Source organism: Geotrypetes seraphini, chromosome 1 (genome assembly GCF_902459505.1).
Source record: "Geotrypetes seraphini chromosome 1, aGeoSer1.1, whole genome shotgun sequence".
In the NCBI taxonomy this organism is placed as follows: Eukaryota; Metazoa; Chordata; class Amphibia; order Gymnophiona; family Dermophiidae; genus Geotrypetes; species Geotrypetes seraphini.
The window spans coordinates 494,894,337-494,908,146 of record NC_047084.1 but is presented as its reverse complement, the minus strand read 5'-3'; the positions used below and the strand labels follow the sequence as shown (position 1 = coordinate 494,908,146).

The 13,810-nt window shown below is 47.6% G+C and overlaps 1 protein-coding gene across 5 annotated transcripts in view; it reads right to left on the bottom strand.

Annotated features, from left to right (window-relative positions):
* The window catches only part of CEP78 (centrosomal protein 78), a 160,466-nt gene that overhangs the window by 92,193 nt on the left and 54,463 nt on the right, over positions 1 to 13,810 (bottom strand). For all 5 annotated transcript variants that reach the window (XM_033927115.1, XM_033927098.1, XM_033927124.1 and 2 more), the window contains one exon: positions 3,594 to 3,707. In XM_033927115.1, coding sequence (XP_033783006.1) covers positions 3,594 to 3,707 — 114 coding nt within the window. The remainder of the gene's footprint in view (positions 1 to 3,593; positions 3,708 to 13,810) is intronic.

Genomic DNA, 13,810 nt, shown 5'->3' with positions numbered 1-13,810 from the left:
ACTGCTGTAAGGGCTTCTTATTTTTTTTAATGGTACAGATGTCATGTAAGTGTTACACACACACAATCTGCTCCATTAAAAAAAGAACCCCCTCCCCCATGCAGAACACCACCGCGCCATGCCCCCCCATGTACCAGGCACCCCTGAGCCACCCCCACCCCCCATTGGCTTGACCAATCAGAGCCTTAGGCTCCTCCCTCAATATCCTGGCTAGAGAGAGAGGTGCCTAAAGCCCTATTGACTCAGATGCCTTGGGAGAGGCCTTAGGTGACTGAACCAATCATGGTCTTTGGCCCCTCTCCATACATCACATGCTGCAATAGGGAAGGGAAGACCCATCATTTATGACTGTCAGGCCCAAAGAAGGAGCCTCAGAGCGGGCTTCCTGCTTCCAACTTTTTAAAAAAGTAGGGGGAGGTTCAGGGGGGGTGAGGGGTGTCCTGTGGCAGGAAGGAGTGGGCATCCCTCCTGCTCCAGACTTAAAGGTACTGGGAGGGAGAGGGCGATGGTAAGAGAAACCCAAATGGGGGGGGGAGACCCGACCGAGGGGGCCCGATGGCAGGAGGGAGTGGGCATCCCTCCTGCCATATCAGTTTGTGGAGGGGTGGGGGCAATGGCAGGAGGGAGAGCGCATCCCACCTGCCATATTACTTCTGCACAGGGGGGAGGGGGGCACGTCGGGTTTAGCATAGAGAGTGGAGTGGGGGCAGAAATCCCACCCGTCCCCACCCGTCCCCGCCAAAGTCCCACCCGTCCCCATCCGTCCCCGCGAGGAATCCCACCCGTCCCCACCCGTCCCCGTGAGGAATCCCTCCGTCCCCACCCGTCCCCGCGAGGAATCCCCTCCGTCCCCACCCGTCCTCGCGAGGAATCCCCTCCGTCCCCGCCCGTCCCTATAAACTTCAGAAATAGTTATTTCATTTAATTATGCTACTGAATTAAAGGCTCTGGTAGAAACCCATTTACAAATAAGCAAAAAGACTTTATTAATTTGAAAATATTAATTGGGAAGAATACATACTTTGTAAACGGGTTTCTACCAGAGCCTCTAATGTTTATAAATTTTTATCAACACAACTAATATACTACTTTATCCTAAAGCAAAAAAAAAAAAAAAAAGAAATACAATTTTTTTCCTACCTTTGTTGCCTGGTTTCTGCTTTCCTCATGTTCTCATTCAATTCCTTCCATCCACTGTCTCTCTTCCTTCTGCATCTTCCATTTGCTCTGTTACTGTGCCTCTCCCTTTCTTCCCCCTTCCAAATTGGTCTGGCACCCATCTTCTTCTCTCCGCTCCCCCCATAGTCTGGCATCTGTCCTCTTCCCTGCCAGCGTCTCTCTCTTCCTCATTTCCTTTCAGTGTCCTTCTCCCCCCATCTTCCCCATGTCCTTTCAGCGTCCTTCTCCCTCTCTGTCTTCCCCATGGCCTTTCAGCGTCCTTCTCCACCCCTTTGTCTTCCCCATGTGCTTTCAGCATCCTTCTCCCCCCTCTGTCTTCCACAAGTGCTTTCAGAGTCCTTCCCCCCTCTGTCTTCCACAAGTGCTTTCAGAGTCCTTCCCCCCCCCCCGCCCTTCCCATGGCCTTTCAGCGTCCTTCTCCACCCCTTTGTATTCCCCCATGTGCTTTCAGCGTCCTTCTCCCTCCTCTGTCTTCAAGTGCTTTCAGAGTCCTTCCCCCCCCTCCTGTCTTCACCATGGCCTTTCAGCGTCCTTCTCCCCCCTCCTTCTCTACCGCCCCGGGTGCAGCACAGCCGGCCAGGTCTCCTTACTTTTGTGGCACTTCCCCGACCGACCAACCGACAACAGCCCTGGTCCGACAAACCTCCCTGCCCTTAACCGCGAATCTAAATTACCTTCTTACAGCTGCTGTAAGAAGGTAATTTAGATTCGCGGCTACAGGGCAGGGAGGATTGTCGGACCCGGGCTGTTATCGGTCGGTCGGGGAAGTGCCACAAAAGTAAGGGGACCTGGCCGGCTGTGCTGCAACCAGGGCGGGGCGGACCGCCCCCCTCCCTTGGTAGCCACTCGAACCGCGAGGCTACTCTCCTTCTCCTTACCTGCCCTGCCTGCAGCACAGAGCCGAACGGAAGTCTTCCCGACGTCAGCACTGACGTCGGAGGGAGGGAGGGCTTTGTTTAAGCTTTGTTTAAGCCCTCCCTCCCCTCAGACTTCAGCGCTGACGTCGGGAAGACTTCCGTTCGGCTCTGTGCTGCAAGCAGAGAAGGTAGGGAGAAGAAGAGCCGCGCGACTGAGTACATCCAGCCCCGCAGGAGCCCCGCGACCCTCGGAGGCATCCCCATGGGATCCCCGCGACCCTAGGGGGCGTCCCCACGGGATCCCCGCGACCCTAGGGGCGTCCCCACGGGATCCCCGCGACCCGAAGGGGGAACCCGCGGGATGCCCGCGGGTCCCCCGTCGTCCCCGTTCCCGTGCAGCTCTCTAGTTTAGCATCTGGTGGCAGGAGGGAGTGGCCATCCCTCCTGCCATTTTTTTTTGTTCAGGAAGGGAGGGAAGGAGGGGCACTTTGTCGGGGGACGACGACTTTTTTTTCTTCTTTTTGTTATTGGGCAGATATTTTGCGAGTGTAATACACGCAAAATATGTGCCATTAAAAAAAAAAAAAAAGCAAGCCAGCAGAAGCCCTGACAGCAGTGACAGGAGGCTGCTACTACTGTCAGGGATCTGCACCGACTCAATCGCTCATTCCCCCTCTGTGCACAATATTTAAAAAAATATAAGAGATGCTATTTTCTGATTTCTCTTGTATTTGGAAAATTTTCTTCTCAATAAAAATGAAGTTACAAAAAAAATTCTGCAAAGATTTTTGAAATGATTTTTGTCTCCTTCCCCAGATTTGAAATTCACCCTCCTTCTCCCAATTGCCAAATCAAGTACTCGGAGGGGAGTTACATATTATTATTTTGATTGCAGAGGAAATTATGAAATGTGTGCACATTTTAAAAAGTGTCTTCCCATGCTTTTTTTTTTTTAAGAAAATATTAGTTATCATTCTAAACATTATTTTCAGCCACTGCACCACATGAGAATAAACATTTATCAGCCTAGGATCTGAATGCAGTAAGACAGTGGTCTCAAACACGCGGCCCGGGGACAACATGCGGCCCACCAGGTACTATTTTGAGGCCCTCAGTATGTTTATCATAATCACAAAAAGTAAAATAAAAGAGTTTCTTGATCACATGTCTCTTTAGCTATAAATGACAATATTATTGTTAAGACTTAGCCAAAATGAAAGATTTATAAACTATAAAGAGTTTTACCTAGTGCAAAATTGTCATTTCTTTAATAAGACATTAACTATTTTTTTTTTTCTGAAGCCCTCCAAGTACCTACAAATCCAAAATGTGGCCTTGCAAAGGGTTGGAGTTTGAGACCACTGCAGTAAAACATTTTAAGATGCATCTTAGTTCATCTAGATACAAAATTGCAAACATGCATTGTATCAAAAGGCAACTATGAACAGTTTCCTGGGATACCATTATAAAAAAACAACCACAATGACAAGGAAGGGAACATATCTTACTGCACTCCACTTATCTAGAACACAGAACCAAGATAAAATCAGTACGTACCAATTAATGGATTCTCTCGTATATCTAATACCATGAGGATCATGTTGGACTGAAGAGCATTCAGTAAAGTTTTTGCTCCTTCATTTGAAATACCACATTGCCGTAGATCAAGAGCTGTAAAAGACATGTTTAAAACTCAAAAAAAGCACAAAAATCTAGACCATTGTACAATAAGGACAGAATAAGCTGGGGAAAAAAAAAAAAAAAAAAGGTATGGCTTAACCTTGGTTTTGAATTAAATGTAGGTCATAGTACAAATAAAGAGAAAAAAACCCAACTTCAATCTTTACTTATGTATTGCCAGGGTCACACAAAATCTTGCTTACTAAATTGTCTATTCACTATTAAATCGTTTATTATATAATGTTAAGATCATATAAGCACTGCCATACTGGGGCAGACTGAACATCCATTAAGCTCAGTGTCCTGTTTCCAACAGTAACCAAGCCAGCTCACAATTACCTGGCAGGATCCCAGAGGAGTAAAACAGATTTCATGCTACTAATCCTAGAAAGAAGCAGAGGATTTTCCCCAAGTCCATCTTAATAATGACTGATGGACTTTTCTTTTAGGAAATTATCCAAATCTTGCTCTTAGGCTACCCAGATACAGCGACACCCGGACAACGGAAAAAAATTTTCCAAAATCTTGTTTAAACCCTGCTAAGCCAAGGGCTCCTTTTTACAAAGGTGCGCTAGCGTTTTTAACGCACGCACTAGCCAAAAATCTACCGCCTGCTCAAAAGGAGGCGGTAGCGGCTAGCGTGCGGGGCAATTTAGCACGCGCTATTCTGCGCGTTAAGGCTCTAGCACGGCTTTGTAAAAGGAGCCCTAACTGCTTTCACTACATTCCAGATTTTAATGATATTCCAGATTTTAATAATTCCAGATTTTAATGAATTCCAGATTTTAATAATAATAATAACTTTATTCTTCTATACCGCCATAATCTTGCGACTTCTAGGTGGTTTACATTGAAGAGAGCTGGACAAACAGCGAGTTACAATATGTAGAATAGTCAGTGAAATTATAATAAGTAGAAACTTAAAAGAAATGCAGCGAATTACAATGTACAGTTTGTTACACGTTTAATTACAAATTATTATTATTTTTTAATTCTTTATTTTTTTTATGTTACAACAAGTGTAGCAATTAAACTCATATGAACTTAAAGATATACACTTGATTAACTCTCATATAAGCACAAAGTTTAACATTTCATTACAAATTAATATTCTAGTTTAATTACAAATTGAGTGAAGAAATATTTTCTCCAGTTTGTTTTAAAATTTACTACTTAGTAGCTTCATTGAATGCCCCCTAGCTGTAAGTGAATTCTCAGCAATGCAGAACGGCTTATAACTTGTGTGCTGATGCGTACAGTATGAGAAATCAACTTGTTGCGGGAACCCCTGAACCAAACCAACTGTTCCAGTATTTTTCTACATTGTTCCCCCTCATTCCGGTCCTGGAATCTAGCCAACTTTTTCCCTAACCCATCCCCAAATATATCCAAAAAGCCCTGTAATCTAGTGCAGCGTTCTTCAACCACCGGTCCATGGACCAGTGCCAGTCCACAGAAATTTCCTGCCGGTCCACATGGCCAGCACGTGCATCAGGCCCAAAACAGTGTTCTTCAACCGCCAGTCCACGGTGCGATCAATGCAGCATTATCTTCGAGCCAGCTCCCTCTTCCTAACTGATTCAGTGCACAAAGCCATGGGCAGTGGCTCCTAAGGGCATCCTGTGCTTGAACCGGAAGCCTTCGCTCTGACGTTGCAACATCAGAGGGAAGGCTTCCAGATGAGGTACGGGACATGCAAGGTGCAATTAGTACTATTATGGGGGCGGTGTCTGGGTGGAACTTGGGTAGAGATGGGCGGAGTCTGGCCCACGACTTAGCCCGGTGTTCTTCAACCGCTGGTCCACGGACCGATGCCGGTCCACCAAATAATTCTTTTATTTCTGCTGGTCCATAGGTGTAAAAAGGTTGAAAAACACTGATCTAGTGGCTCCCATCCTTCCTTCTGACCTCGCCCCTACTCCCACAACATCCCTGATAGTCTAATGATCCCCCATCCTTCCCCCCTGACTCTGATATTAAAAAAATAGCTTTTTCCTTTTTTTTCACATAAAACATGTCACAGACCCAAAAGCAGTTACATAAAAATTGGCCACTCTCAATATTTTGATCTGTGACTTTAAGTCATGTTTTCCTGGACATGGTCACAACTGTGCAATAGAACCAATGCATAGAGCCAGCTCTGCGACATGTCTTCCTACATCAGCCCCTATAGTGCTATAGAAACAATAAAACAGCAGAAAGTATTTTTCTTTGACAAGTTGTTTTCAATCTACTTGTCAGTTTTATGGGGAATCCTCTTCTTTTACTGCATGTGAATTAGCATACACTGTCAAACCAGTGTGTGTAACAGGTTGCATATGCTAATTCAAGCAGTATTATGGAGCAGAAAATAGGGTGACGGGATAATCGCATGCCAGACACCAGCGTGCCGACAATCCAGCGCAAGAAAGAAGCGCATGCCGAAAAACTTATTTTTAAAGAGCTACGATGGGGGGTGTGGGGGGAACCCCCCCAACTTTAATGCATAGTGTTCGCGCTGCTGTTGGGGGGAGTGTGGGGGGTGCAACCCCCCCACATTGTAGAGAAAATGGAACTTTTCCTGAAAAAAAAAAAAAATTGGAAAAAGTTCAGTTTTCTCTACAATGTGGGGGGTTGCACCCCCCCCCCCACACACACACACACACACACCCACGGCAGCGCGAACACTATGCATTAAAGTGGGGGGGTTCACCCCACACCCCTCATCGGAACTCTTTAAAAATAAGTTTTTGGCGGCTTTCGGCGGCACACTTTTTTCTTGCGCTGAATTGTCAGCACGCTGGTGTCTTGCGCACCACTGACTATGAACCAAAAATAGGCAGGTTACAGGTGGGAAATGGAGATGTTCTGCACATTACAGTTACTGCAGGGTACTTTATCCATGCTAATTGCACAAGTGACAGGGAAGTTACTCTTACTACCTCATAACACTTACCAAATGATAAAGTACTTTTCTATGCAATAACTATATGGGAATATTTAAGGCAGTAAGCTAACTGTGCACAGGTTTTGTGCTTAACATAAGTTAAATGCAAAAATTAAGTGCAAAATCTTACTACAGTGCAGTACATAATCCCTGTTAGAATAGCTTCTAGCATTTCATCTGGTACTGATGACGTCGGGTTTGTGGAGCATAAGCAGCCCCTGTATTCTCATAGGCGGCACAGAACCAAACTTACCCCCCCCCCCCTCCTTTACTAATCTTTAGCGCGGGTTTTCGCGCCAGCAGTGGCAGTAACTGCTCCGACACACATAGGAACACATAGGAGCATCAGAGCAGTTACCGCCGATGCCGGCACTAAAATCCACGCTATGGGTTAGTAAAGGAGGGGGTTAGCCAGTCAAGATAGATTTCTGCCTTTACGGATTTATTGCAGCAGTCTTGGTTTGTGGGCAGGAGGTGAAACAAACACTGCCCCCCGGATTATATAGAGGACACTCAAATTTTAGGGTTTAAGTACTCTGAATCACTGTCAAAGTTTCTGATATGAGTAAGCCCCAACATCTTCCACAGTAAAAGACCAAGGCAAGATTTCCTGGCCCTCCCTGAACACTTGTTCTATCCCTTGGAAATCTAGCAGACTAATTCCCACATGGAGTTTTTGCTTCAAATGTACTTGAAAATGCTCTTAGTATTAGTCCTCATCTCTACCGCAAACTTCTTTTCAAAGTCTCTCTTGGCCTGCCTTATTAATATTTCACATCTAAACTTACCATTGATTGTGCTCATCCCTGTTTTCCTCATTAATTCTGCTTTCTATTTTCTGAATAATGCCTTTTCCACTTCACCATTAAACCATGCTTACAGTTATTGAGTCTACTTTCAACCTTTTCTAAAGCATGAAATATGTATTATTGTCCAAGATTCCATTAAATGCCCACCCTCCACTTTGCTCTTATACTACAAACATACCCCAATTCATAGCAAGTCATCCATAGATTTTATGGCTGGCATCTTTTCTTTCTCCAATATCAATGGTTTCTAAACTTTTTTTTTTTAATTGGCTAATGAAAATTTGCACTCCAATATCACTCCATGGTGTGACCGTACATCGAATACTGTGTGCAATACTGGTCATTGCATCTCAAAAAAGATAAAGTGGAACTAGAAAAGGCACTTCTTTCCTTCTAATGAACAAGAATCCCTAGTAATCCCGATCCGTATAAAATCAATACCGATCAAATTAAATATAATCAAACTTCTTAGAGTCCTTATTGACAACAAACTTTCTTTCCACCAGCAGATAAATACAGTCATCAGGAAATGTTTTTTCAAATTAAAAATGATCTGCTCTATTGCCACTCTTCTTGAAACCCCATCACTGGATATCCTCATTCATTCTTTGGTGATATCTAAGCTAGACTATTGTAATGTCCTATATCAAGGGATTACTAATAAGGAAAGGAGATGAGAAGACTTCAATTAATCCAAAATACCGCCATCAAAATAATCTACAAGAAAAAAACCTCGTTCATCACACCTCTATTTCACACTGCGCATTGGCTTCCCGTCACCCATCAAATAACATACAAAATCCCCCTACTTACTTTTAAAGCAAGATCAGAACGTACACCAGCATTCATTGATCGACTGCTCATACCTTATTCCCCTTCAAGATCACTTTGTTCGACCAAACAAAATCTTTTTTCAGTCCCCTTGATTCGTCATATATTCTATGACACAACTCTGAAAACAATCTTCATGGTTACAGCTCCCTTTGGAACGCCCTCCCCCACTACCTTAGAAAAGACAACAACTTTATCAAACTTTAAATCCAATCTTAAGACATTTTTGAGTAAAAATTTTTAACTTTTTTTCTGGGGCAAGAAGAAAATGAGGTTTACTTTTATAGAGTTTTGACCTGTGTATGAAAATAGCCTCAGTTTTCTCCTATCACGTATAGCTTTTTGAGCAAATCGTAAATATTTATAGCATGATAAAGTCATAATGTAACACATTAGCCAATTTAAGAGTTCCTATAAATATTATTTTCTAGAATCATTTTGCTGTTGAAATGTGTTTATAAACGAGATTAGGAGCATCTCTAATTAATGTGCAACAATAGTCAGCCAGCATTGATGAATTCCATCTGCCCTGATAACCTTTCTCCATTGTAGCAAAGTCCTGGTTAAACCTTTCCCTGTGTTCATCACTAACACTAAATTAATACTTTAGCTTAAAAATCTAATTTGAGGGAAACTGTTTTAATATTTCAGAAATTGTTATAACATTTACTCCAAGCATTAGAAAATATAGGAAAAATGTTAATTTTTGCATTATAATGCTCTTTTGCCAAAAATCTGAGGGTTATACTGAAAAATTAAAGTTAGTTTTGAATTCAGCAACCCCCCAAATCACTATAGAACATCCACTGCAATTCATGCCCCAAAACCTCTGTTGCAGTGTTATTGTTTCGTTGGGTGGAAGCCCACCTGAAGACATATAGGCAGCGCATGTAGTAGGAGTAAACAAGCTGTGTTGTTTGGGTTTTTTTTCATTTGGCAGACCCTGGATCCGGGGGAGTGGTCTTTGTCCCAGAATGCTTTCAGTGCTGGGGAAGACTTGACGATCAACCTGTTGGCATCAGCAGACAACAAGAAAATCTCTTGGTGCTTAACCTGATGATTTGAGCTGGGAAGCTCAGGCATAGATGTCTTAGTTCAGCCTTGGCCAACAAAAGAGCTGTTGTACGTGTTTCCCCCGTGGCCAATGGTAGGCCAGATTATTTGAAGAATATCAAACCATCATGGGTTGGTGATGCTAGTGGCACTGGATTGGCCATGTCGTCTATTTTCATTAGCCAATTAAAAAAAAAAGTTTAGAAACCATTGATATTGGAGAAAGAAAAGATGCCAGCCATAAAATCTATGGATGACTTGCTATGAATTGGGGTATGTTTGTAGTATAAGAGCAAAGTGGAGGGTGGGCATTTAATGGAATCTTGGTACATGGATCTAGTGCGGCTACAAAAAGACAGATGTCTCAAGCTGCCATTACTTTCAATGCTTTTGTTGCAGGGACCAATTGCCCTGGAGAATCTGGAAAGTTTTGGTCTCCCAACATGGCTGTTGAGTGCACAGCCTTGGCATGGAAAGGATATTCAGAGGTAGTCATAACTACCTTTCTGCAATTCAAGAAGGAGAAATTAGGTTCTTACCTGCTAATTTACTTTCTTTTAGCTTCTCCAGACCAGTAGAGGTTAACTTTACGATTGGGTATATATCTAATCATGACCAGCAGGTGGAGACTGAAAACAAAACTTTGGGACAGTATATCCTAGCCCCTCCTCTCTATTTCCCTCAGTCTGCCGAATAGCCAAGCAGAACCAAGAACTGGAAAACAACAGAGAGAAAAAACAATACTCCGAAAGGAGTAACAAATAACATACCCAAAAATGCTGTTGGAAAATGCAGAGGAGAAATTCCCGAAGGAAGAAGGTCCCCACAGCTCGCCAGCTAAGCCAGCCGAGCCACAGCCGCTGTTCTTCAATTCTCCCCGGCCCTAGAAAAATACTAGAACCCGCAGCAAAAACCAAAAACTGCCCGCGCAACAGCCCCAACAACAACAACAACAGACAGGGTGGGGACCTCTACTGGTCTGGAGAAGCTAAAAGAAAGTAAATTAGCAGGTAAGAACCTAATTTCTCCTTCTTTAGCACTCTCCAGACCAGTAGAGGTTAACTTTACGATTGGGACGTACCAAAGCAGTCCCTCTCACGGGCGGGACCCCCGAAGGGCCGATACCAGAACACGCTCACCGAACACCGCGTCCCGACGCGCCTGAACATCTACCCGATAATGCCGAACAAATGAATGCAAGGAGGACCAAACCGCAGCCTTACAAATATCCACCGGAGGCACGAGCGACGACTCAGCCCAAGAAGCCGCCTGACCCCTAGTGGAATGAGCCTTGAGAAACTCCGGAACCGGCTTCTGACTCAGAAGATAAGCGGAAGCAATCATCTCCTTGATCCAACGCGCAATAGTAGCCTTAGAAGCGCCAGCCCCCCGACGAGGACCCGCCAGAAACACAAAGAGATGATCGGAGCTCCGAAAATCCCGGGTCCGCTGCACATAAGCATGGAGGACCCGACCGACATCCAACTTGCGCAGCTGTCGTTGCTCAGAAGAACCCTCCCGACTACCCAAGACCGGGAGGACCACCGATTGATTGACATGAAAAGGAGAAACTACCTTCGGCAGAAAGGAAGGAACAGGCCGCAAAACAACCCGCTCCTTCGAAAACTCCAGGAAGGGAGCCCTACAAGAGAAAGCCTGTAGCTCAGACACCCGTCTAGCGGAAGTAATGGCCACCAAAAAGACCGACTTCAGCGTAAGGTCCTTCAACGAACAGCCATCCAACGGCTCGAAAGGAGGGCGCACTAGAACAGAGAGAACCAGATTGAGATCCCAAGAGGGAATCGAGGGCCTTATGGGAGGCCTGATCAACTTGGCCGCCCTAAGAAAGCGAATCACATCAGGAATGGCTGACAAACGCTTACCTGTCACCAGCCCCCGAAAAGCCGACAGGGCCGCCAGATGAACCCGAAGAGAAGACCAGGCCAGGCCCCTATCCAGGCCATCCTGCAAAAACTCTAGAATGTTAGGCAGAGAAGCGCGAAAGGAGACCACTCCCCGCGCTCGGCACCATTCCTCAAAAAGACGCCAAACCCGTACATAAGCCCGAGAGGTAGAAAGCCTCCGGGACCCCAAAAGTGTAGAGATCACCTTGTCGGAATATCCCTTCTTACTCAGGCGGCCCCTTTCAAGAGCCAAGCCGTAAGACAAAAGGGAGACGGGTCGAACATGGGAATGGGACCCTGCGTCAGAAGATCGCACTCGAGAGGCAGAGGAAGAGGATCCGCCACCAGATGCCTCACCAGATCCGCATACCACGGACGACGAGGCCAATCCGGAGCCACCAAGACCACCAGCCCCGGATGGCGAACAATGCGAAGCAGTACTCTGCCTACTAATGGCCACGGAGGGAACACATACAACAGCCCCTCCGTTGGCCACGGTTGGACCAGAGCATCCAGACCCTCGGCCAGACCGTCCCTGCGACGACTGAAGAAGCGGGGTACTTTGGCGTTGCCACTTGTAGCCATCAGATCCATCAGGGGCTGCCCCCAAGCACGCACTAGCAACTGAAACGCCTCGGCGCCGAGACACCACTCTCCTGGATCCAAGAAGTGACGACTGAGGAAGTCCGCCTGAACGTTTTCTACCCCGGCAATGTGAGAGGCCGAGAGGTCCAGAAGATGCGACTCCGCCCAAACCATGAGCCGAGCCGCCTCCTGCGCCACCAGAGTGCTCTTGGTGCCCCCCTGACGATTGACATAAGCCACCGCCGTGGCATTGTCCGACAGGACTCTGACCGACTTGCCCAACAAAAGGGAGTGGAAAGCCAACAGCGCTAGCCGGACCGCCCTGGTCTCCAACACGTTGATCGACCAGGAGGCCTCCTCCGTGGACCAGGTTCCCTGAGCTGAGTGACCCAGACACTGGGCCCCCCCCACCCAGGAGACTCGCATCCGTAAGGAGCACCGTCCACTGCGGAAGATCCAGACCCACCCCCTGAACTAGGTGAGGGGTCCGGAGCCACCAACGCAGACTGCAGCGCGCCAAGCCTCGCAGGGGAACCGGAACATCCATCCCGTGCCTCTGGGGAGACCACCTCCGGAGCAGAGCATACTGGAGAGGACGCATGTGGGCCCGCGCCCACCTCACCACGTCCAGGGACGCCGCCATCGACCCCAGGACCTGGAGGAAATCTCGCGCCCGAGGACACCGGGACGCCAAAAGCAGGCGAATCTGAGACTGCAATTTGCTCACCCGGGCCTCTGGGAGGAAGACCTTCCCCAAGGAGGTGTCGAACAGCACCCCGAGGTACTCCAGACGCTGAGCCGGAACCAACCGACTCTTGGAAAGGTTGACCACCCAGCCCAGCGACCGGAGAAACTCCACCACCCGAGCCGTAACCCGGGAGCTTTCCTGCAACGACTTGGCCCGAATTAACCAGTCGTCCAGGTAGGGGTGTACCAGGATGCCCTCCGACCGCAAGGCTGCCGCGACGACCACCATCACCTTGGTGAACGTCCGGGGAGCCGTGGCCAGCCCAAAGGGAAGCGCACAGAACTGATAGTGCCGACCCAAGATCGCAAAGCGCAGGAAACGCTGATGAGAGGTCCGAATAGGAACATGCAAGTAGGCCTCCGTCAGATCGAGAGAAGTGAGAAACTCCCCCGGCTGAACCGCCAGAATGACCGACCGCAGCGTTTCCATACGGAAAGAGGGAACCTTGAGAGCCCTGTTGACCCCTTTCAAATCGAGGATGGGCCGAAAAGTCCCCTCCTTCTTGGGCACCACAAAGTAAATGGAGTACCTGCCCGTGCCCCACTCCGGGGGGGGCACTGGAACTACTGCCCTGAGATCTAGCAAGCGCTGAAGGGTCTGGCGAAACGCCAGCGTCTTCCCAGGAGTCTGACACGGAGAAGCGAGGAAAAAATCCGGCAGAGAGCGGGCGAACTCCAGGGCATAACCGTCCCGCACCACCTCCAGGACCCACTGATCGGACGTGATCTCGGCCCATTTGGGAAAAAAGTCGCGCAGCCGGGCCCCCACCGGAACCAAGGGGGGCGCCGGCAAGGCGTCATTGTGCAGGACGGGAAGCGGGGGAACCGGCGGAGGGATTCCCTGCCCCCCGACGGACCCCCCGAAAGGGCTGCATGTGCTGGAAGAACCGACCCCGGGAAAACCCCGGAGACTGGAAAGAAGCAGCCCCACGCCCAGGGCGATACTTGCGAAATTCCCGCAAACGCCCCCGGGCCGCACCACCCCGAGACACCGGGCGGGCACGGTCCTCCGGCAAACGGGGAACTTTCGAGTCCGACAGAGTCTGAATCAACTTATCCAAGTCCTCTCCAAATAAAAACGACCCCCGAAAGGGAAATTTAGTAAGCTTAGCTTTGGACGCAGCATCCGCCGCCCAAGCGCGCAGCCACAACACACGCCTTGCGGCCACGCCAAAAGCCATGGACTTAGCCGAGATCCGCACCAAGTCATACAGAGCATCCGAGAGGAATGAGGCAGCC